Source organism: Pan paniscus, chromosome 3, assembly GCF_029289425.2.
Source record: "Pan paniscus chromosome 3, NHGRI_mPanPan1-v2.0_pri, whole genome shotgun sequence".
NCBI lineage: Eukaryota > Metazoa > Chordata > Mammalia > Primates > Hominidae > Pan > Pan paniscus.
Genome location: NC_073252.2, coordinates 42,119,688 through 42,145,850, shown reverse-complemented (window position 1 = coordinate 42,145,850; position 26,163 = coordinate 42,119,688). Strand labels below are relative to the sequence as shown.

Here is a 26,163-nt window from a genome sequence, read left to right as displayed (position 1 = left end):
AAGCAAACAGCTGAGGCATCAATGTAATTTTTCTTTCCTTTTTTTTCCAGTTACACCTTAGATCACATTTTTACCAGTTTCACATCAGACCTCAAAATCACAGCATCTCTATTATTTGTGATGGGCTGAGGATAAGAGAAGTGTGTTCAAATTCACCTTATTCTAACAAAAAGGCAATTAAGCTCAAAGGAAAGCTGATTTCTAACTACAAATGTTCTTAGTTCTTTTACAAGATAACATTTTTATATCTGCTTAAATCCAGAGAGATTTTTATTCCACAATTAGATTTTAACATCAATAAAATCTTAGATATAACAATACAGATGAAGGAACAATTTAATTTGCATTGAAATAAATATTAGACATACAAAGCATATACAGTGAAAAAGGGTCACAATAAATTACAAGTAGAGACATTATTTCCCTCAATCACCAAAGAAAGCCCTTGATACTTCCAATTTCACACCATCAAATTTATCATTCTTGCTGATTTAAGCAGAACACAAAACAAATATGGATCCCAGGGCTTACTTTCACAGGTACCAGCATGGATAATTTACTATCGTGATCCAATTTGGAAATCAGTAGGGACCAGTAAATCGCTGCATAAAAGAAAGAGTGAATGAGGTCCTTTTTCCTTAGTGTCAGCAGGCTATGATTATTATGTTTATTAGATTTTCTTGAAAGGACTTCACATTTTCTCAAATATGCAGGAGAACTGTATTTCCCTCTGAGCCCTACATTAGCATTTATGTGCTTTGGTCTTGAATACAGGGGAATGAATTTTTCAAATTTATTTTATAAATTTATATAGTCTGGATAGTATTGGCCTGAAATGTAACTCCCCAACCTGTACAATATTAGATATTAAAAATGGATTCAAGAGAAGTTACTAAGAAATGCTGACATACTGTATATACAAATTTTTAGTTCAATATATGCCATTATATAAAGCACCAAAAGTAATGCCTTTATAAATCAAGCCATTTTTTATGACTCTGTTTCTAATCTTTGTAACCCTTTTACATTTGTTCCAATATACACACATCATAAATGTTACTTGCTCAACACTTCACCGATTTGGTCTCAACTTAAAAATATATATGTAGGCAAAAATTAATGTCAAAAGGAACTGTTCTAACAGTTACAGGAGAAAATAGTAAATATTTGGAATTAAACTGACATGAACAAAGAAAAAAAAGGTTAGTTTCAAAGTGCTAGGCACATCAAGTGAGTAGCTTCAGAAGGCTAGGTAACATGAAATGATTCTTAGGCCATTCTTTCTCATGGAATATGAGCTAATTGTTAGATTTCAGCACAGATATCCATCTATAATTTTTTTCCTATTGTTTTCTAAGAAAGGAATCTGCTTTAGATTTTAAAATACTGTGCTTTATCTCTTATCACATCAACTCACACTGCAGGTCAGATTTCCTACACGCACAAGAGGAGAAAGACTATATAGAGTTAATCCATCACACTTGACTATGTTCCTTCTAAAGAACCCATGTGAACATCACCTTAAAACATAAATATTTCCTAGAATAGTTACTACCAGGAAACCTCCCAAACCTTTAGAAGCTCCTTTGTTCTCCTTAATAGCAGATCCAATCATAACTTTCTACCCTGAATATAAGACTGCTCCTTAAAACAATCTCTGGAAATTACTCCTAGATTTACACGGGTATGCCTTTGGTATACTAAATGTTGAGCTATAATATCATATAGGCTCTGTGGAATTCTCCTAATCCTAGAGAATTCCAATGAGTTGTTAAGGGAAACTAGTTGTCTCAGCCAGGCTTAGTGGCTCACACCTATAATCCCAGCACTCTGGGAGGTCGAGGCGGGCAGATCACTTGAGGCCAGGAGTTCAAGACCAGCCTGACCAACATGGTGAACATGGTGAAATCCTGTCTCTACTAACAATACAAAAATTAGCTGGGTGTGGTGGTGCACGCCTGTAGTCTCAGCTACTAGGGAGGCTGAGGCATGAGAATCGTTTTAACCCAGGAGGCAGAGGTTGCAGTGAGCCAAGACTGCACCACTGCACTCCAGCCTGGGCAACTGAGTGAGAAAGAGAGAGAAACTAGTTGTCTCTACAAGCCAAGCATAATTTTCAAATCTAGGTGCCATTCCTCATATAATATCTACAAATTTCAATATGCTTTTATATTACTATCAAAAGTCTAAATTTTAAAAGAGGTTCAACGGGCTATATCTAGTCTACCTACAAAATGATCATGAAAACATTTTCAGTACCATTTTTTACACATCTGAAAATGAAGGAGAAAGGATAATTTTATATTAGTGTGTTTCGGTGATGTAGGCACTTAGCATGAAAAGAAAAAACTGGATAGACCTTGATCTGAATGATGTCACTCCAAATTGTGGCCTATTTTACTGTTTTCTAGAAAGCACATATTGACAGGGTACTTCTTTTGAATAATTCAGTATTTTAAAAATGCAGGCCAGGCACAGTGGCTCACGCCTGTAATCCAGCACTTTGGAAGGCCGAGGTGGGGGGATCACGAGGTCAGGAGTTCAAGACCAGCCTGGCCAACATGGTGAAACCTCATCTCTACTAAAAATACAAAAACTAGCTGGGCATGGTGGCGGGCACCTGTAACCCCAGCTACTTGGAGGGCTGAAAGAGAATTGCTTGAATCCGGGAGGCAGAGGTTGCAGTGAGCTGAGATGGCGCCATTGCACTCCAGCCTGGCCGACAAGAGTGAAACTCCGTCTCAAAAACAAACAAGCAAACAAACAAAAAATGCTTAATTTTTTTTTTTCAATCTTGAATGATTACATATTTAAAAGGGCCATGGAATTCAGCGACTTAGTTTTATAGCTGACTCAGCACTTTTGGTGGCATTTAACCTTCAAACACATCATGTGAAAATGGGGGGCTACCTGAGGAAAGAGTGCCACCTACTGATTATAAACATAACTGTCCGTGGCTACTTCTTCCATGAAGTTTTCATTTCAAAGTGTCAAAATTAGTCTAATTTGTGTGACAGCTTTGAGACTGTCAGATTCTAAGGAGATTGAGGAAGGAAGAGGTGGTGGTCAGAATAACCTATGTTAATCAAAATAAACTCCTTAGCATTAGTTAAGGTTCTTTACCTCAATCTCTCAAAATTAATGTTATTCTGAACTAAAACTTAAAAAAAAAAAAAACTAAATCTCTCAGTTCTACTTGTCTTATTACACATATACTCATCTTCTTTTCCAGAAAAAAATAATATGCATGTCCTAAACTTAGAAACCTAACCTGAAGTTTTGATCTGGATTTTTAGGAAGAAGGAAGTATTGATGGTTTCATCATTCTTAGCTCTATAAAAGAACCTATTAATTGTTCATAACTTTTAGCTTAGTATTATAGTTGGCCTTGATTTTCTCTGTAAGGGACATTCTTAAATATTCAAGTCTAATTTTCTTTAAAAAGTTCGCTTGCTTTCTTTCTTCCAGGAGGATCTACCTCTGAACTTTATTCCAAAAAAAAAAAACTAAATACAAATTGCATTTAATAAATTTCTCTTTAGATTGATATTACAGTTTAAATTAGTAAGGTACCAACTATACAAAAGGACAGAGAATCCTTGCTAAAATAAAGTAGATTTTGTATAAGGCTTCCATCTATCCAAAAAGGTTTAATATTTAAAAATGCCAGAAGAACAATGGTACTACACCACTTCCAGAAGAATTAGACACACTGGATGTTAAATGAACTTCTTTTAAACCTGTAACTAACAATAAGTTCAACGATGCAGTAAAGAGTTAATTTCTCTTACTACATTCATTCTATATATTGCTATTGTATTTCCTTAATTTTAATTTGATAGGTATACATGTAACACTATAATTTCAAATTCCAAATCAGCCGGTTGTAGATATTCCTATTGCAGAATTTCTAACTATGAGTTCATGCAAACTAAACATCTAGTAATGCTCAAATTGTAAAATTTACTTTTTCATAAGTTTAAGATTACCTTTTTTTGTATATTAAACCTTCCTTTAAGAAATAAATCTGTTTCAACTTGTCAAACATGAGTATATCAGAAATATTATAATTCTGCTAAAATGACATAAAACCTCAATTTAAAGCACAGAGTGTTGTTTTATACTGTAATATTTTTAATGTTAAAATGCTTTTTGTTAAAACCAACATGGATTATTGACCAATTATCTTGACCAACAGTACTTTTCAAAATAAACAGGAAAAACTCAAAACAGAGACACACAGATCTTTAAAAGATAATCATGATTAAAAAAAAAATCATGGATCATGGTATAAACAGAGCACACAAAAGGAAAATAAGAAATGAAAAAAAAAATGTTGAAATTCAAATAAGTTTTATACTTCAGTTAGTAGTATTGTTCTGGGCTAATATCTTACTTTAGATAAATGTTCTACAGTTATGTAAAACGTTAACATGAGAGGACCTGAGTAAAGGGTATGCAAAAGAACTCTTCTTGGCCGGGTGCGGTGGCTCACACCTGTAATCCCGGCCCTTTGGGAGGCCGAGGCAGGCAGATCACGAGGTCAGGAGATCGAGAACATCCTGGCCAACATGGTGAAACCCCGTCTCTACTAAAAATACTAAAATTTTGTATTTTTACAATACAGCTGGGACTACAGGCGTGGTGGCGTGCACCTGTAGTCCCAGCTACTCGGGAGGCTGAGGCAGGAGAAGCACTTGAACCCAGGAGGCAGAGGCTACAGTGAGCCAGGATTGCGCCACTGCACTCCAGCCTTGGCGACAGAGACAGACTCTGTCTCAAAAAACAAAAACAAAAACAAAAACAAAAAAACTCTCTTGTACATTTCTGACTCTTCTATAAATCTAAAAGATCTTTTTAAATTATAGGAAAAAACTAACAGCTTCAAAATAAACATGACTTCAGCTGCCAAAATTTCTTGATATAATTCAAGACTTCATTTTTTAAAACATAATTAGAAATCAACATTATGTTTACTTAACATTATAGTCATTTTATTGCTCTAGAAAGTTTAGTTTCTAAAACCATTAGATTACTTACATAGTGACAGTAAGACTAGCCACATACACAAAATCAACTGTATGAGGCTGCTTCTCCAGCTTAGTGGACAAATATTACAAAAATACAAAAATAGCTGATTATAGTTAAGCTATCAAGTATAATTTTTCATGTATTTATCCTAAGAATATCCCCTTTTTATAGATTAGGAAGATGAACAAAAATAAAACTAATGTTACTGATAAATTACTAATGAATGTATTTGAGAAATCCAAATTACATGCAGACAGAAACTGGTCACAAAAACCATTACATTTCTCTATACTAAAACTGTACAATGTTTTAAACATTTCCAATCATGCAACGGTAACGAAGATCAGCATGAATTTTATAAGAGTTGATGGGAGTTCAATGAACAGGATTTAACACATTTTACAACCCAAATCAAAGTTGCATAATACATCCAATTCCCCTAAATTTATCTATGGGTTAAGAGACTGAAATGCACATTATTCCCCCACAACTCCTCCCCCTACCCCATTCCCAATCAATTACCTTACCTATAAAACCTTCCATTTAACATTTTAAGTCAGATTTGATGGGTAAACATGTAATCTACAGTATACTCTCCATTATTATTTCAGGATAGACACACATATAGTCAGATGCTGAATCTTCATTACATTCCTTTCAAAAGGCATCTAAACTGTTGCAATTGTCTATGAAAATTCAAGCCTAAGAAACCAAGAAAACTGGCAGTCAAGATTCTGAACTAGGTAGTTCTACAAACTATAATACGAATAATCTATATGTCCACATTAGTAAAAGAAGGATTTCCTGTTTGAGAAATGTTTCTCAACGGCTCTTTGAAGGGAAAGCTGTGTCACTACTGCTTTCTGCTTTCAATGGCTAGGTGACCCCAAATATTTATCCAATTGGCTAAGAGGCTTACAGTTGAGCCTTTTAAAAAATACTCAAGGCCACAGAAGTACTTACGGAAATAAAATTTTAGAAGATCATAGTTTAAGATACATAGAATTCTTCTTATAATGGTACATTCAAAACACATCTGTCCTAACAAAGCAGCATAAAACCAATTAAAAAAACAATTTGAAATTAAATACACTGAGAAGTGTTAAAATCATTAACCAAAATTACTGAATGGTAGAATACTGTCTCAAAATGTACTGAATTCACATATGTGTATCACCATAATGAACTCATGCCAGATATAAACTCAGGTTACCAATTAGGTTGAAACAAATTTTAGAGCTTTTTTTTTTTACAAGAGAAATTAATGTACTTCATGATATAGGCACAACAGCATCTTTTTAAAAAAAATTGGTACATTTATCACTAGATACAGACTTCTTTAACCATTAGCAACACAGCGCAGTAAAATTTTCTCAAAACTTTTAAGCTTGATTTAACATGCCAAGAAAATGATTATTTTTCCACCGAGATGCATTTATGTAAATTATGTAAATTGGATTGAGGTCAGTGTAACACCTGGAATTTACAACCCCTAGCAGAAGTACCAGCTGCTAATAATGCTTATACCATATTTGTAGCTTAACTAGATGTTAAACTATGGAACTGTTGGTGCCAATCTGCTTATAAAGGCAATGCTTTGGAGACAAAGTCTTCTCACAAACAGTGGGCAAGCAGGTTTCATTATTATGTGTTCAACAACAATCCTCAGTTCATTAAATAAGGTCCTGCAAGACAAAATAGTTTTCTTTGAGAAACACAAGGAAAAAGCAATACACAGGCTTACCTCATTTTATTGTACTCCATAGATATTTCATTTTTTACAAATTAAAGGTTTGTTGCAACACCGCATACAGCAAGACTATCAGTGCCACTTTCCAACAGCATGTGCTCACTTCATGTCTCTGCGTCACACTTTGCCAATTCTTCCACTATTTCAAATGTTTTCATTATTAATCTATTATGGTGATCTGTGATCTGTTCTGTTATGGTGATCTCTTTGGTGTTACTATTGTAACTGTTTTGGGGCACCACAAACTGCACAAATATAAGATGAAGCAGTTCATGAAGGCCATTCCTGGTTGGTCTCTTTCCCTCTCCTCAGACCTACCTATTCCTTGAGACACAATATTGAAATTAGGCCAATTAATAACCCTGTAATGGCCTCTAAGTGCTCAGGTGAAAGGAGGCCTCCCATGTCTGTTACTTTAGATGAAAACTAGAAATGATTAAGCTTAGTGAAAAAAGCATGGCTAAAGCTAAGACAGGCCAAAAGCTAGACCTCTTGTGCCAAATAGCCAAGCTGTGAATGCAAAGGAAAAGTTCCTGAAGAAAATTAAAAGCACATTTCTGTGAACGGATGAATGATAAGAAAGCAGAACAGCCTTACTGCTGATGGTAATGCTATTGCGCACTTAGCAGACTACAGTAGAGTGTAAACATAACTTTCGTATGCACTGGAAAACCAAAAAATTCATCTGACAGCTTTGTGATATTCACTTTATTGTGGTAGTCTGGAACCACTCCCACAACATTTCTGAAGTATGCCTCTAATGCTAAACAAGTGCTCATGAAGGAATCTACCATAACCATTAGAATTTGAAGTAAAAGAATAACTAGAATGCATTGTAGAGAAAACACAAAATACAATGAAATTCTCAAACAACACCTACATCTTTTATGGGTGGAAACACTCATTTAACAAAGGTATTTAATAAATGGCTATCTCTAAAACCTCAGATTAAATTTTAAAAATTATATATATATTTTTTAGAGTCACATCATTTTCACATTTAACTTAGGCAATTTCAACTAGTTTTTTTAAAACAGAACAAGAAAAAATATACAACATGGACAGTGTTTTTTATATATTTTAAAATATATAACATGGACAGTTATATTTATTCACCCACTATTTCCTTAAATGTACATATTGTCCCTCAGAGATTTCCTCTTCTGTAAAATAATTCTGAGTTGTGGTGAAATTTAAATGCAATATGGACGATGCTCAATAAATGTTACTTCCCAGTTGGATCAATACACTGAACTATGACTCTTTTATGCCTTCCGACTAAAGCCCAAGTACTCGGTGTCACACCCAATACCCTCCACAATCTAGTCTCAATCTAATTTTCTGCCCCATCTCCTGCCACTCCCTGCCCTTGCTCCTATCATCAACTTATGTTGCATGTTTGTGCCCAAAACCATGTGGGCTTTGCCTATGTCTTAACTGTGCTCACTGCCTACAAAGTATTATTACATACTGTAGACATCACATATATTATACAGGCTAGTATACACAAAATCATGTATACTGTACTGACATTTATAAGTGATATGAAGGATCATCAAGGGTAATTTTAACCATTCACAATTTTCACCTTACGTGCTGACTCATCCTGTATAAAGATGCAACTACTATTCTACCTTTTTGTGTCCTGTTTTACTTTTATGGTTAGAAAAAAAGCAACAAATCTACTTTTCTAAACAAGTATTTAATATGCTCGCACAGAAAGACAGGAATAGTAATATTTGGAGTAATGCATAATTTTCCAAAACCTGCCCTTCCTGTATCTCCTGTCTTCGTGAGAGCACCATTACAACTCTTAGGCTTCCAAGCCAGAAACCTGTGGGTCTTTAACTTACTCTTTTCTCTCAAGCCCTAATATCCTATCTCCTAATACCTTTCATATTTGTCCCCTTTTCCTTTTACCACTGGATTAATTCAGGCTCTAGACTACTTTAATAGTCTCCAAATTGATATTTTTCTTCTCTTGGTGAGCTTGCAATCCATTTTCTGGAATATTTCTAAATCAGATTTCATCATGGGGGTTCCCAGCCTCTCCATGTTACAATCTTCAAAGGCTCTCCTTACCTCAAAATAAAATCCAAACCCTTTCATGATCTAGTCCTTTCTACCATCTACCTTTGTGGACACAGATATTTATCAATTCTCTATATACTTCCTGAGCTCAAGTATGCTAAGCACTTTTCAGGCACCCATGTGTCAGAACTCAGGCTCATTCTTTAAAAGACTTGGCTTATGTTCCCACCTCCTCAGTGAATTCTTATTTGTCTCTGTCTGTTCTCTATGCTTTCAGAGCACCTTCATCATCACACTGACTTACATAGCTGTCTAATTTATTCAGCAGTGAGTACCTCTGAAAGAAGATATTTTAATTCCACATAAGTTCATCAACATACAATCACTGTTTTAACCAATCAGTCAAATGAATAAAGCTAGAAGACATGAGGACTAATGAAGTCAATCGCTTTCACTAAAGTCACATAGTTCTTTTATTACTGGCTGCATCGCTGGCACAGACCAAGTCAGAGTTCCTTAACAGCACGGACAACAGAACTTTGAACAATGATAAAATTTTTGCATATCTATGCTGAAGGACCAGTCAGAGAGTTCCTTAATAGCACTGACAACAGAACTTTGAGTAATGACAAAATTTTTGCATATGTGTGCTGACCCACAGTTGCCATCAGCAACACATGGCTTTTGAGTACCCACCTGAACTGTGCTCAAAAGGAACCAAGTTCTAAGTTTTATGAATTTTATTTAAATGGTCAAATGTGGTTGCTGTGCTGTACTGGACAGCACAGCTATAGACAATCTGCACTAGAGATCCAAAAACAACTGAAACCACCAACTTGAGAATAAATATCGTAGGTGAAAATGGTACAAATTGTGAATAGAGATGGTCTCAAAACCTTTAATTAAAAAAAGTGTAGTACTGAAAATGTAGTTTTATAGCCTGTTTATCAATATTTATAAGCTGAAATATTTTCCATTACCTTTCCACTGGTTTGGTTAAAATGGGTGCTTATAAGACAGCTTTGAAGATGCTTACCAGCACATATTTGTGTTATCTTGATTCACTGCTATCCTTTCCTTTTCAGTCCACTGAAAACTAAATTCTAGATGTACTAATATGATTTAAGGGTATGTGAAGAAAATGGGAATGGAGAAGGAGGCACAAAGAAGCACAGAAAAACAAATATGCTGATTAAAATAACAGATGTCAGGGCAAGAGAATATAAGATAATGTCTGAAATGAATATAGGGACCAGAAAGAAAAAAGGCTAAAACTCAAGAAATCAAGTAAAAATGAATGTTAATTTGCTACTAGAGACTCACTAAGAACGAATGTCTAAAATAAGTTCTATTTTAGAAAGTATTATAAAAAAGACATTGTCTAATAGAGCATAAAAACGCTCTGAACAGAAAATCAGATCATAGAATAATGAAAATGAACTAGTAAGAACGTAACAGTCTAAGTACTTTCAAAATATTACTTCGCTTCACCCCCAGAAGGAGTTATTTCCTCTACCAATGAAGAAATCCAAATTTAAATAACCTGCCTAGTCACACAACTAGTTAATGATGGGCCAGCATTCAAATTCAAGTTCTTTTTACTGTACTTATGAAAATATACAGATTGCTGTAATGCACTCATTGGATTTCTGGCTGAATTCTACTACATTATTTTAAACTTAAAAATAGATTATCTTAATATTAGTATTTGAGTATCATTTTAGTTTTACTCCAATGCTTGAGATCAGAATGCATAATTTAGTGTATATTAATTTAAGCCTCCATTCCTGAAAACTACAGTAATTCCCTAAAATTTCTCTGCTTCCCCATTTTTCTGCTTCAAACTCTTCTGGCACAAGGGTATCAGAAGAATATTCTGACGATGTCAAAACCATCATTCCCATTCATCTAAAAGATAAATTCCAAACTTCTTACCCTAAAACTCAAGAAGTTTTATAATATAGCTCCAATATACCTTTCTAATCTTAGCTCCAGCAATTAGCCATTCAGAATCTCCATTAGAGTCAAAACAGCTCTACATAAAGTTCCTCAAATATGGCTTGTGCTTCTCGTCTCTCTTGCCCCACCTAAAATGCTTTTCCCTATTCAAAAGCTTTACTCCTCCCACAATCTCAATTTTGTGAAACCTTCCTGGGCTCATCTATCTTCTGGCCCAATGATCTCTCCCTTCTGTGGACTGCAGTACTGATATAATAAAGCAAACATATGGCATTCATTATCTATTGGCTTGTGAATTCTGTATCCTAACCATTGTTTATCTAACTGACACGTGTTTTGTTTCTTCAACTAGGAAAGTTGAGAGTGGAATCTATGTCTTATACATTTTAAAATTTGCTAAGTTTTAGCAGTGCTTTAGAGGTGGCGTAGATAACTGCAGTCTCAGTTTCTAAGAACAAATACAACCACTTCCTCACCAACCCCAGTACATTCTAAGGCCTAGAACTTAAATTTACAAAAACACTGCTTGCTTCTAAATTCTAACACATTAGCTAAGTAACTCTTAAGAATTGCGAACACTATATATTCACAATACTCTCAACAAATAAAACATGCCTAAAATAATCATCAGCTTACCGACAATATGGGTTTCTTCGAGACGAATATCGAAGGGTAAGAAATCTATAGTATATAAAAGGTTGGAGCAAACTTCCTTGACCACTGAAATAAACAAATACAAGCGTGATAAATATACATTTCAATTCATGTGTATACTCTCAAAACTTAAAGGCAATTCAACTGGAGAATATGTATATCTTCATTCATCAAATGGTCATAGTGAAATCTATCATATCTAAATCCAAGTTATCCTTCAAAAAGGATATAAAAGAATGTATATGATTGGTAAAGAGTAAAATGTTGTTTAATTTTTTTATAAATGTATTCTTATCTGTATTACTTTTGAAATTTTTTAAAATACTAAATAAATCAGAAAATGTTAAATAATTCCGTAATTACTAATTGATGAAATCAAGTTGTAAAGCTTCATAAAATATGCAAATGAAAAGTGACTTATTTTATATATATTAAAAGAAACAAACACTCCCCTCCACCAAAAAAATTACACTGGCTCATCAGTAAATCTACACAGCCTATACTAATTACTGTTCTTGGTTAAAAAACACAATTACAATATCCCAAGAATTATATATATGTTTATGAAATACCAAGTCTGGAATTCTTCCCTAAGAAAAACTATCTGAATTAAGACATTCACTGAAATAACTACAAACAAAATGTGGCAACAACCTAATGTGAACTGTAAGGAAGTAGAATTAAACAACTTATATTATGGTTATTTAATGGATTTAATATGCAACTACCTAGAATCTTGGTTATGAAAATTACATAGCAACTTTGAAAAAAGCAGAATATAAAACTACACATATTATTACAATTGTATTTTTTTAAATTGGAAGAAATATATTAAGATGCCAAATGTGTTTTATTAGGTTTTTTAGCCTTTTCTCCTAAATTGTATTATTTTCATAAAAAAAAATTTACACGATTACGAACTTACCACTAAACAAATGCAACATCCATTTTCCCTAATAATTTGACAAATTTTTATCTTTTTAAAGTGAAAATGTAAGAGACACAACATAGAAAATATAAATAGAAAATATTCACTTAAAAAACAAGTTTCCCATCATCCAAGTTAGCCCCTTCCTCAAACTTATACCACAATCTCGAATATGTCCTTCCAGAAATTTATATATACAAGTGTATATAATGACTAACATTGATAGTGCTCACTTTATAATTCACTAAATCTGTTTAACAACTCTAGGACAGAGATGGTTTATCATTCCCAAAAAACTGAGACAGAAACGTCTATGTCCTTACACACATACACCCCACTAAATATAAATGGAGAACACCCTACACAACTAAGTTTAACTTATTATATCTTGGTGATTATCCCATATCACAACACATAAATTACCGCAATCTTTTTTACAGCTTCAAATATACCACCTAATGCTTGGACTATTATGTAACAAACTCCCTACTAATGAATATTTGGGTGGCTCCAGTCAATTAGAAGAAAAGCCACAATGATCCTTTTATCTGTCTTTGCACACATGTGCAACGCATGTGTAAGATAAACTCAGACTATGCATCAATTTTTAAATACAGAGCTTGAAGCATTACTGGCACAAATGTAACTTGATAAAGCCTCCTAATATTAGACTGTGTGTATACCACAAAGGGTAGCATATTAAGAATAGCAGTAATGTAAGACTGTTCTTAATTTTATTGTTTAGGTCATATTCAAACTACCTACTTAAGGCATTAACAGCTTTTCCTAATAGGAATTAAGTACAACTTTATAAGCTGATTTTAATTTTTCAAACAAACAAAATTATTTCTCTATTTAAACATTTCTGGTAAATTCTCATCTTTTTTACAGTAATCTTAAAAATTAAGATGGTAAGTTTGTACAAATAAACGTTTAAATTAAACATTTAAGGAGCACAATTGAATTAACGTACCAACGCAGTCAAAACCTGGTGCTCCTAACAAAAAATTCACTATAGTTCCAAAGTGAAGTTTTTGTCTAAGTTTGCATGGCATCTCAGAATTTCATTAAAATTATTTTAATCTGATTTAAGAGGAGCATAAGAAATTATTTTGCTTACTAAACAGAATCTGGAGGTTTCAGGATATAGACATCAATTATACCCATAAAAAAAAACTAGTCTCGGTATCTTTTTTTTTTTTTTTTTTTTGAGACGGAGTCTTGGTCTGTCGCCAGGCTGGAGCGCAGTGGCACGATCTCGGCTCACTGCAACCTCTGCCTCCAGGGTTCAAGCGATTCTCCTGCCTCAGCCTCCCGAGTAGCTGGGACTTACAGGCACACGCCACCAGGCCCAGCTAATTTTTGTATTTTTAGTAGAGACGGGGTTTCACCATATTGGCCAGGATGGTCTCGATCTCTTGACCTCGTGATCTGCCCGCTTTGGCTTCCCAAAGTGCTGGGTTTACAGGCTGTGAGCCACCGTGCTCGGCCTGGTATCTACCATTTTAACTTTTATCTAGTTACATGAAACAAATCACAGAACCTGTGATCCTGACCCAAAAGCAGGATTAAGTGACACAAAAACCCGAGAAAAATGAATAACAAAAGGGAGCAAAAAGTTCCTTTTACTAATTAATAATTAAAGTTTCTAAGTGTAGATCAGGATCACAAAAGAAAGAGGTGGAAAGAAAAACCTATAAATGATGGGAAAAATATTAGAATGTTGATGTTGTCCCTTTTTCTGTTGTCCCAGATTACATTACCCTTTTCTTTTATATGCTTTCAGCTTCTAGGATAAGAGGAAGCTTTTATTAAATTTTAGGGTCAAGGTTTTCGAGTTAATTTACAAATACAACTGCATCAAATCTAGTTGGGACCATACAACTTAAGCAACACCAGCCAGTCCTGGAGTTCTCAGAAGAAAGCACTACTTAAAAGAATGAAACAGATATATATTTATAAGGAAATCTATAAAACTCTGTTCTTAGTTTGAAGAGACTGCTATAGAAAGAAGTAACTGTCAAGTACATGAAAACTTTACTAGTTAATCAAGGCAAGGTACATTTAAAATTATAAAATATAACTATATGATCAATAAGGACATTTGTTACAAACTAACAAAATTATGAAAAACAGGTAATACAGACATTTTAAAGAACAATTTAGCATGGTCCATTAAACACAAAAGGCACCTAGCTTGTACTAGCAAAATCAATTCTGGTATCTATGTTAAAGAAAACACTGGCATTAAGTATAAGCAGGTAAAAAATATTTACTGCGTCAATATTTGGAAAACTGAAAATTTGGAAACATATTCCATGATCAGGAGATAAGTTGGAATGTTATACGGCTAAAAAAAAAAAAAAAACAGAACTGGATATGCCAAATCAATTAGGTTATGAAAACATACAAGTGGGAAAAAGGTACAGAATAACACTTTTTTTTTCCTTTCCTTTTTTTTTTTTTTTTTTTTGGTGAGACAGAGTCTCACTCTGTTGCCCAGGCTGCAGTGCAGTGACGTGATATGGGCTCACTGCAACCTCTACCTCCCAGATTCAAACAATTCTCCTGTCTCAGCCTCCCGAGTAGCTGGGATTACAGGTGTGCACCACCATGCCTGGCTAATTTTTGTATTTTTAACAGAGACAGGGTTTCACTATGTTGGTCAGGCTGGTCTTGAACTCCTGACCTCAAGTGATCTGCCCACTTTGGCCTCCCAAAGTGCTGGGATTACAGGCATGAGCCACTGTGCCCAGCCAGAATAACATCTTTGATGTAAAATAAGAACTAAACAAATTAACAAACAAAACTCCACATCCATAATATATATGTTCTACAAATTTGTATAAGTATTTTTAAAGGACTACATACATAGACACATATTAAACTCCTTACACCTCTGGGAAGAGGACAAAATTGCAGCAAGAATTCATATAGTCAAATGTTATTTTAGCTTTTATCTGTAATGTCTCATTACTTGTAAAACTAAAAATTGATAAAGCAATCATCTGGGTAGCAAGGTGTATTGTTTTAAAATGTAATGCAAGAATTTCAATGCAGAGGTCAATACTATTTTAATGTTCATACTTTTAAAAGGATGGCTTTCTTTATTCATGTATTACTTCTATAATTAAGATACAAACAAAATAAGGTGATAGTAGGCACTATTAATATAAGAACATAATTTTAAAAGTTTTTCTCTAGTGTAAGAAACATCATCTCAATAGTGACAGAATGGACTAGATTAGACTTCATAAGATTCTTTCAAAGGTGGTAACTATGAAAGTAATTTTTAAAATGTCAAATGATAAATCACAAGGAATAAGACAAATTCCTAGGTCCATTATATTTCAAGTTCTCTACTATAAATGACAAAGGTTAGATTAGGCGACTGCTAAGATTCATTTAGCTCTACATGTCAATACCTACCTTCAACAGATTTAAACAGAATAAAACTTGAGTTACTATCTTTATTACGTTCAGTCATCAGCCTCCCAAAACAAATATAATTTTTCCTTACCTAAAAAGCATAAAAACTGTCGCAGGCATCAGGAATATTTCATTGCAAGCAATGAATTTCAGAATATTTTGTTGATTAGCACTTAATTTGTCCAAGACAGATCTCAGCAGAGGTAAACTATTTGAGCCCCTTGCCTAAAACAAAAGAAAACCAACATTAGAAATAAGTGAAGCATTTCTGATAACAATATTTTCTTTCTGTAGGTAAACAACCTATCCAACAGGCAATACAACCAAATATACTACTTTGGAAATGATGGTACAAAGTTCACAAACTATTTAGGGACAAATATAGTATATTTTCCTGCTTTTTTACATTTTTAGACTTAATATAAAAAACAACTTTAGTAAAAGTACTTTTCATTCTTAGCTGCTTTTTCTGAAGAATGATTATTTAACAAAAAATAGTGGTTATTTCTCTCTAACCACAACAAAATCTGACTATCCAGTAATACAGTTAAAATATCTGTGACTCCTTCCTTAGCTAATGTTAGAATTATACAGCAGTGTAATTACTGCTGTGACCAGAGAATTATAGGGATAAAGAAAAAGGCCAATACAAAGCACAAATCTGGCTATTTTAATTCAAATTTCTGTAAATGTGCTTGGTAAATGTGCCTGGATATTTTAATTCAAATTTCAGTATATGCTGTAAATGGCCTGGTGCCAAGTTAGGTTTAATGCTCCAACCTAGCAATAAGAAAGAATTTCAGGAAAGCAGCAGTTCTGAAAATTAGTGTACAAGAGATTCATTCAGTACACTCAACTTATCAGGTATGCCAGAATTAAACATTGACAGAACAAGAGATCTGACAACTCAACAAACTTTAGAGACACAGGTTTCAAAAAAACAGATCTATTTCAAACTTGAAAAAGTTCCCTGGAGACTGCGGGGTGATTTTAAGTGCAATCCTTTATCTATAAAATGTTCTAGTTTGTGAAACTTCAACAATAAACACTTTTAAACTTAAAACTTTCAAATCACTAAATAATTCATAACAAGTTTGTAAGGTATAGAGGGACTTTTTGTGACAAATACCAAAATGTCTTAGAACTCGAATTCATGTCAATGATCTGTAATTCAGAAGTCAGACAAAGAGCAGTTTTACTTACATCAAGGACCTTTTTCGTATATGTGGCAGCATGAAGCAAAGAGAATAACAAGACTGGGAAGATACTCACTAAAGAAAACAATTAAGGAAAACATTTAAAAGTCATCAAGTATTCTGCAAAACAGACTATGTATTATGTCCAAATATACAGATGTGAAACATCTGCTAAAATGAGTTCAGTGGAATGGCTTGTTTTACTGATACACTTTAAGCCAAATCAAATTTTGTTCACTATAAAGAAGAAAGTAACTATTTCATTTTCTAAAATTCACAGTTCTTTTTTTTTGAGACGAAGTCTCACTCTTCTCCCCCAGGCTGGAGTGCAATGGCGTGATCTTGGCTCACTGCAACCTCCACCTCCTGGGTTCAAGCGATTCTCCTGCCTCAGCCTCCCGAGTAGCTGGGATTATAGGCGCCTGCCACCACGCCCAGCTAATTTTTGTATTTTTAGTAGAGACGGGTTTTCACCATGTTGGCCAGGCTGGTCTCGAACTCCTTACCACAGGTGATATACCCACCTCGGCCTCCCAAAGTGCCGGGATTACAGGTGTGAGTCACCGCGCCCGGCCAATTCACAGTTCTTTTCATGACAAAAATTAATAGTGGAAAAAAAGGTTTTTCCTTCATTTCTACTGGGTAACAATGTAAACACTTGCTAAATTAAACTGAAATCTAGGCCACCCCAAAGGGTTGTAAGTATAGCTTCTAACCCTACAACGGCTTTCTTGGTCACTCTAACTTAGCCTTCAAACACAGTAGTTTTAAAGTGCTTTCACAATCTCAAACGCTGAGGAAAGAGTCTAAGGTAACAGTTTAAAGAGTAATTCCCAAATTTTTAGTCCCAAAGACTAAAGATCTTTTATTACTTCTTTCCTACAAGGACTCCATTATTTTGAGATACCATACCTAACAAGTTGTCACAGTTATGCTCTCAATTTGTAAAAATTAAAAAGGCAGTATGTATTTTGCTTTGTATATAGTCAATTGAAACTCTCATCAGCTTAATTATAGACATAAGGAAAGAATCCTTTTGAGTCCAACTGTTTGGCTTTATGCCATGGATAAACATACATTTTTCATTCAACTTTTTGAAAAATGGAAATTGTTCAAAAGACCCCATTCTCCACCCCAATTTCTGCCAGGTTGATTAAAAAAAAAAAAATTGTCAAGTAGTTCCACAAAATGATATAGACTGTTAGTCAATCACAAATGGCAAAAATACTTGTCCTAAAAATATTAGCAGTTCCTAAGAAATGAACCATTGTATTTTTCTATACTAACTGAAGGCCTAATATGACAGGAAATAGTGATTGCTGTAACATAATCCGAGCATCAAATTCATTATAACCATAACTCATTTAGGAATTCAAGGGTCCCAGTTTCCAATTGACAAGCAAGACACCAACCTATATCCAAGTATTAGAAGAACCCTAACTCCCTAATATAGTTCTCCAAATTAATATCCTGACCAACTCATTCCCACCTCTAACAAGAATTAAGAAAAATGTCCATTTCCTAAGTAGAGATCATATATGTATATAAAAAGTTTTAAATTTTTTAATGAATCATAGACTACTTTGAAACTGATGGAAGCTACAACCCTCTCCAAAAGTCACTATAAAACTCTGTCGATCCTTAAAGAATTCAATTTAAACTTTGACACATATCCAGACTGAATTCAATAAAAGGGGCAGTGTCGGGTAGTGAAAATAGAGCCCTGAATTGGGAGTCAAGATACCTGAGTTCCACTCCTGACTCTGTCACTAACCTAATTTTCCTAGGTCAAGTTTCATGCTCTGGCAAATGAGTATGCAGAGATCAAAGCTAGAAACTGCCAATGAGTCTTTTATGTCTAACATTCTATAGTTCACAAATCCTTGGTAAGAGATTCATAATCTTAGTCTTCAACATTACTCTTAAACTATTAATACAATGTATTTAGAAAAGATGAGGTGAAATGCCCTAACTATCTGTTATCAATCAAGCAAGGACAAAATATCACCTTTATAAGAAGAAGGATCAGAACGCAAGTCTGTAATATTACTTTGGGCCCGCTTTTATTTATTACCATATCACTTTAATAATCAGATTAGCATTTGCTGCCAATTACTAGTTTATGTTATTCCCACTGTTTACTACATTCCCTTTGTAAGAATTTAAGGAATATGAAATCCTTAATCTTCAACATTCCCAGGAAAGAGGGGCTACCAAATAACCAACTGTATAAAAAGGCAGAAAGGTTTTCTTCACCAGTCATGAGTCTCATTTGGCAAGACCTCAGGATTCACTCAACAAAACTTACTGAGTGCCTGATCTGTGTGAGGCACTGTTCCCAAAGTTATTGACGTATTCAGTTTACCCTACATTGAAACACATTTTCTGTCATTTCTATTTCTCCCTCCAAAGAAATTTTAAGCTACTAAAAGGCATGACCAAAAATCTCTACATAACTTCCTGTTATAGCTCAGAAAGGCTAGAATTTTAACATTGGTGACTGCAAAGCACTTCAATCAACAGAGGCTGGTCAAGCCAATAATATGCCAAACAAATGTGATTATCATTTACAGTTGTAGTATAGTAATCATTTAATGAGTTTTACCTAAAAATAAACCAATACAAATTATGATGGGACATTACAGACCCGTGCATTGAAACAGGAAAAATTTTATCTTACATTTCAAACTACCCACATTATCTCAGTGAAGCGAGTAATTTAAAGGGAATCTCCATATACTGAACATTTAAATGAAATTACCAGCTTTACCTACATATAGAAAGAAATATTTTTAATGTATACTTAAGTATTACTCACCCACTAACTGTAGATAAGGTAGAGCTTTTAAGTTAGAAAGACTTTTTCAGCATTACTACTTACTAGCCAATGTGTGGGAAGTGAATACTGACAATCAGCAAATCAGCATCTTTATTAAAAATATACCACAACAATTTTTTTCAGAGTGCTACAAAGATTAAATGTCAAGTTCTTTTTTTTTTTTTTTGAGAAGGAGTCTCGCTCTGTCGCCCAGGCTAGAGTGCAGTGGCACAATCTCAGTTCACTGCAACCTCCACTCCAGGGTTCAAACGATTCTCCTGCCTCAGCCTCCCGAGCAGTTGGGACTACAGGCACATGCCACCATGCCCAGCTAATTTTTTGTATTTTTAGTAGAGATGGGGTTTCGCCATATTAGCCAGGATGGTCTCAATCTCCTGACTTCATGATCCGCCCACCTCAGCCTCCCAAAGTGCCACCGCGCGTGAGCCACCGCGCCTGGCCTAAATTCAAGTTCTTATACTGGCAAAATAGTTGCTCAGGAAATTTCGGTTTCCTCCTATTTCTTTTCCTTAAGACTTATAAAAATCTATTTAAAAATTTGATACTTCATGAGCATAGGTATCTAAATAGGTAATATTCAGTCTCAGAGGAATATTTTATTGTGCTTTACATAACATACAGATGTATCATAAATACTCAAAAGCTCTTAGACCAGCACTTCTCAATGCACAAAATGATTTGCAGAGATAATCTACAGGAAAAAAAACAACCACAAAAGTTAAGTTTAAAAAACCCTACTAACTCTCTTAGTTTCACAACACACGTTAGAATACCAAAGCCACTATAGTAAAGAACCCTATTTAAAAATGTTTGACCTGGCTGGGCGTGATGGCTCACGCCCATAATCCCAGCACTTTGGGAGGCAGAGGCAGGTGGATCACGAGGCCAGGAGTTCCAGACCGGCCTGACCAAGATGGTGAAACCCTGTCTCTACTAAAAATACAAAAAAATTAGCCAGGTGTGGTGGCAGGCACCTGTATTCCCAGCCACTCGGGAGGCTGAGGCAGAGAACTGCTTGAACCCAGGAGGCGGAGGGTGCAGTGAGCCGAGACTGGGCCACTGCACTCCAGCCTGGGCGTTAGAGCAAGACTCTGTCTCAAAAAAAAAAAAAAAAAAAAAAGAAAGTTTAACCTAGTGTTCACTACAGAACCTCTTCCCCATTTTTCCCCTCCTTTATGGACTACCCAGTATCATCCCACAACACACCTTTGAAATGTGAAAACATACAAATTCCAAATGAGTTATTTCTCATTAGCTTCACGGATTATCCATGTGTGTCCTTATTTTCTACTCTATACACAGCAAATATTAATTTCTTTGTATTGATTATCTCATTACCTGCTTAAATAAGTTATTTCTTGGTTAAATTCCATTTGTGTCTAGTTCACTGGGGTTAAGATGGAAAGAGCTGAGGACCTCTCTTTTTTAAAGCAAGACATCTGGACACTTTGCCAAAAACATGAATTAAATGAAGAAAATGTAAATATTAAAGTAAGTTCTGCGTAAGGTTGTGCTTCGAAGCGGAATTTGAAAATAACCATTCTAATAGGGAAGCTTACAAGAGGCAAGAACAAAGATAGTTTAAAATTCCTAAATCAGCTCTTCAAAGTTTAGATTTCACATTTTAAAGTCAGAAATTCTTACACTAAACATATCTTCCTTCAAATGAAGTGCCAAGAACAAACCCAGGCTTCATGGAATGCCTTCATTGCTGAAATAATCAGAAGAGATCTCCTATATGCTTAGTTGGCAATTTCATTGTTAACAAGGTAGAAAAGGATACTTGTAACTGGGTAGGAATTTACAAAGATGAGTGAATACAACAGGTAGTGGCAGCTGTCCTCTAACAAAGCCTGGGCCAGGAATGCTCTGCTTAACTGGAAGTGTGGTAATCTTTGATGCAGCCTCAGAGCACTGGTAAGAGCATTTGCCAGCAAAGCACGTTGGTAAAAGCTTGCTGCTTCATGCAACCTGCAAATTACCAGAGGAGAGGTTATCATGAGACATAAACAACTGCAGTGTCTCTTCCTCCTCTGTGAATTGCATCATAATTGCACAACACCTAAATCACTTGTCAATAGAAAAAAATTACATGAACTTATTCTACCGTTTTAATAGCTTCACTTCATATATACGCCCAACTGAATTTCTTATAATCAATTTATAAACTTGAATTTTATAAAGCAGGATCTTCCTGTCAAGTAATAAGTAAAAATGAAAAAAACATGAACTTATCTCATTCCCACACATCAATTTTTCCTTGGATTTTCAATGTGTTAGTTTCACAAAGCACAAGATATAAAATATTCCTCTGATAATGTTATTAGGTTGTTAGTACCTTAAGGCTGGAACTTGTATTTTATTTGTCCCTAAACCCTTTACAGGTTAATAAGTCTTACACCTAAAAGGCACTCCATATAAACTGACTCAACAATTGAATATCAAAGGCAGCAATTTGTATAATACATACCCAAGAAGAGGCAGAACAAACAGAGCAGAGCAGTAAACTGTGAACAAGCGAGAAAGCCACATTGCCGTGTCCAGTTTATTGGTCATCATGAATTGCTAAATTTAAAAAGAAAAATACTGTAAGCTATGCCTGCAAATTATGTCTTTAAGCATCAAGACTGTGGTTTTTATGTCTACTCAAAATATTTTAATCTTCCTCCATTTGTTTTTTTAGATCATTAGGTGAAAACTCTAAGGCAATTACATGTTTCATGTATATGCTTAATGAGAAGTCCAAACACCTTATAGTTTTCATGTGGAAAGCACAAGAAGTACTTAAACAGAAATAAATAGAAAAATATCAGCTGACGTTTTAAAAAAATGCAAAGACTAGTTAATTAGAAAAAATAATCTTAACAGAAATTCAACTACAATTGTCTGTGTTCCTTTAACACTTGTAATATTGGCTTCATCTATTTTAAAAGAACATTAAACAAAAACTAATTGCTCTCAAGAGATCCATATGCCTATTCTTAGCAAAAAATCTCAAATCCGAATAGGTAGGTCTCAGAGCTGAGTAAAACATCACATAAAGCCAGTTTGGATTAAAGAAACCTTTTGAAGAAGAAATATAAAACCATGATAGTAGTAACAACTAAACTCATTCGCCTTGTAATCTGCCTACATGCACAAGGGCCTGGCATACTCAAAATGTGGCTGACAGGTATTAAATGGCCACCTGCCTCTCTGATTACACCACTCTCTTTATCACCTCCATGTTCCCCCACGAGTCTTACCCTAGTTTCGGTGGTCCTAGATTAAACTTTCCTATACCATTTTCTTCCCCCATTTTTTTCCCATTCTATCTTTCCTTTGCTGCTTTCCCCCCAATACTTATGTCTATTACCACTAAAGCAGAATCTTAAAATTTGTTTTCTCATTAAAATGTATCTTATATTCAAAAGTGGCTTTTACATTTTTTGTCTAGGATCTTCGTAATTTTAACATCGAGATCCATATACATGGATATATAAACAAGTTTCACAAATATTTACCCTACTGTATATAATGGATTTTGACATTTTCTATTTAATTTTTTAAAAATAGCTGGTGTTTACACTAAACTGACTTCTCAACTCACTAATGGGTCTACCTGAAGTCTAAAAACACTGCTCTATGTAATTTAATTTCATTATCTTTTGAAAAAAAAACTATAAAAAATTTGAGGGAAAAATCCAAGTACATTGTAAAATTCCAGGCTGTTTTATTTTATGTCTTTTTAACCCACATGTAGGTAATTTCAGAAACATGAAATACAACTTTGATTTATCATTAAATCCAGACTTACCGTACTGTGACTCCAATAAACTGAAATGATTAGCAGTAATCAAGTGAAGGATGAATCCAGCTTACTGTGCTCAGTTTCTCAACAAACATTACGACTGGGCACCACAGCTTGAAAGTTAGTTTTAGAACATTCTCCTTAAAATCTATTTGTTCAGGTTGCTTATTCTGCAATAAATCATTGAGCTATACGTTTCGTTTTGTACACACTTATGTATATTATACAATTTTCAAAGTTTAAGAAAGTGTATTGGTATACATTTTTAAAGAGTAAACTGTCCAACCATCAGGCAAAAAAAAAAAAATCACTAGATCTTTGGGTGAAAAATTGTTGAGGAGCAATATTCACATAGTGTCACAGTATCATGCCAAAGAACACTTTTTAATTAGAAAGGAAAAAAGGTATCTTTACAATGGAGAAACTGGTGGACACCACCTTAATCAAATAATCAAACAAATTCTGCAATGATGGGATAAATCAATGTAAAATGCTTCCTGATATATAATATAGATATACATATTAGATGTACATATAGATGCTGCAAAACATGTCTGGACTCTTGAAAACTATCAGTATCTTAAAAGACAAAAAAGGGGAGGAGAGGGCAGAACTGTTCTAGATTAAAAGGGAGTAAACAAGATATGGCCAGTAAATTGAATGCATGCTTTCTGAGATAGGGTCTCGCTCTGTCACCTCAGGCTGGAGCGCAAAAGCACAACCCACCTCAGCCTCCTGAGTAGCTGGGACTATGCTGGGACTATAGGAGCGCACCTCCACGACCGGCTAATTTATGTTTGTTTGTTTGTTTTGAGAGAAGGTTTTGCTCTATCACCCAGGCTGGAGTGCAGTGGCGCGATCTTGGCTCAGTGCAGCTTCAACTTCTCGGGCGCAAGCGATCCGCCCGCCTTGGCCTCCCAAAGTGCTGGGATTACAGGCGGGAGCCACCACGCCCCGCCTAATTTCTTTGATTTCTAGTAGAGATGAGGTCTCGCTATGTTTCCAAGGCTGGTCTCCAACTCCTGAACTCAAGCGATCCTCCCGCCTTGGACTCCCAAAGTTCTGGGCTTACAGGAGTGAGCCACTGCGCCTGCCCATCGATGCATGCTTTTTGACAGAATCCCAGATGAAGAGAAAGCAGCTTTAAAGGACAATTATGGAAATTTGCACATGGATTTTATATCAGGTAATATTTCCCAAATGTGGTAACTGCATTGTGGTCACACAGAATAATACTTAACTACTTATGGATTAAAAAGTAGAGGACAGCAATGCTCCGGGCACAAATAACTTGTTAGCTCCAGATCGGCATCTTAAAAAAATTACAAAAGCATAATGATATTTCTCTTCATAAAGAACAAAGTGAAGAAGAAAAAGACCACCGCTCTCCTCCCTTTGCATAATTTCTATATACAATTGTATAAACTAGGCAGAAACGTTCTTTGCCGGCACTCGAGTGCTCCACGTGGTGTGTGTCATGGATCATGTGTGTCATCGCACAATCTCATGCGGCATCTTTAACCTTGGGGCCTATGATAAACAAAAGACCGAGGTGTGAGAAGAGGAAAGAAGGCCCAATTTCCATGGCATATAGGTGGGGGCCACCAGCTCCAGGTCAGCCTATTGTCGCTTCAGAAACAAACCTGTAGTTCCCTCCGTATCTTCGCTCAGGACCTCCCCTCTCCCCGCTCCAACTTCCCCACCCCAACTCATTAATCCCATTCCTGAAAGCACTGAGCTTCTGGAACGCCTCGGGACTCGCAACGCTTCCTGCTTCTTCCTAACTCTTGGAAATCAAGCCAGGCTACCCTGCCCTCGCACTTACCACAGCGCCCGCCCCTTGGGGGCCGTTCGGGGTCGTATCTGCCATGGGGGCTCACACTAGCGTCTGCGACGCCGCAACCGCGAAAAGAAAAGAAAGGGGAGAGAAAACGTCAGCGCTGGGGCCAGGACCCGGGTACCGGCTTCCCTGCCTCGCGCCACACACAGGCCGGATGCACCCTGCGGGAACTCTGAGCCTCCACCAGGAAAGGGTCTCGCTCGCCTGGTGCAGCCGACTGGATCCAGGGCACCCGCAGCAGCCGGGAGGTACCTGTCCCGCACCGCCGAGATCAAACCGGTGTTTCCAGAAAGACGGGAGCGAAGGTGGAGCTTCGGGGTGAAGCCCTAAAGAGCCAACCTACGCCGCCGGCTCCAGGTTATTGCCGAACCCGGAAGTGCTCCTTTCATTTCCGTGGGGAAGAGGCGGTGACGAAGAGGGGGAAACGAGAGCGGTGCCCAGAGGCATGGCGGGAAGTGTGGTTTTTTTCTCCTAATTTGAGCTCCACCTGTCCTTCCCGCCGATTGGCCCAGTGAGCTAAGAAATCAGGATGGGGGAGCAACTTTTGCATTAAATACAGCTCACAGATGATCTTTCCTGCCCATTCTCAAACCATGAAATTTCCGCACTTCCTGATATAGAGGCCTCAGAAACATCTTTGATTCCTTTCTCCAGGGGCTCACTAAGCCCTGTGGTTCTACGTCTATTATTAATTCTTTCAACAAGTATTTATGAGG

At 35.7% G+C, this 26,163-nt stretch overlaps 1 protein-coding gene across 4 annotated transcripts; it reads right to left on the bottom strand.

The window, feature by feature from the left end:
- Positions 1 to 25,845, bottom strand: TMEM33 (transmembrane protein 33). Of its 4 annotated transcripts, none has more exons than XM_008957611.5 (8): positions 25,652 to 25,842; positions 25,433 to 25,495; positions 22,288 to 22,382; positions 21,601 to 21,788; positions 16,986 to 17,053; positions 15,874 to 16,007; positions 11,408 to 11,491; positions 1 to 6,716 (listed from the first exon to the last, which is right to left on the bottom strand). In XM_008957611.5, the coding sequence occupies exons 2-8, from the start codon at positions 25,475 to 25,477 to the stop codon at positions 6,587 to 6,589; spliced, it is 744 nt and encodes a 247-aa protein (XP_008955859.1). In that variant the 5' UTR covers positions 25,478 to 25,495; positions 25,652 to 25,842; the 3' UTR covers positions 1 to 6,586. The 4 variants fall into 4 exon arrangements, with proteins under 4 accessions (XP_008955859.1, XP_008955858.1, XP_063459828.1 ...); XM_008957610.5 differs by having other exon boundaries at positions 25,700 to 25,842; XM_063603758.1 differs by adding an exon at positions 24,849 to 24,919 and having other exon boundaries at positions 25,433 to 25,825.
- Positions 25,846 to 26,163: the final 318 nt, after the last annotated feature.

Bases quoted from the DNA above. Each gene is read 5' to 3' on its own strand.
- TMEM33 (XM_003832224.6), bottom strand. From the start codon at position 25,477: ATGGCAGATACGACCCCGAACGGCCCCCAAGGGGCGGGCGCTGTG. The intron at 16,008-16,985 runs GTAAGTAAAACT...CTTTTGTTTTAG, and splicing joins ATACGAAAAAGGTCCTTGAT to GCAAGGGGCTCAAATAGTTT. The intron at 6,717-11,407 runs GTAAGCTGATGA...TTTGTCTTGCAG, and splicing joins CGAAGAAACCCATATTGTCG to GACCTTATTTAATGAACTGA.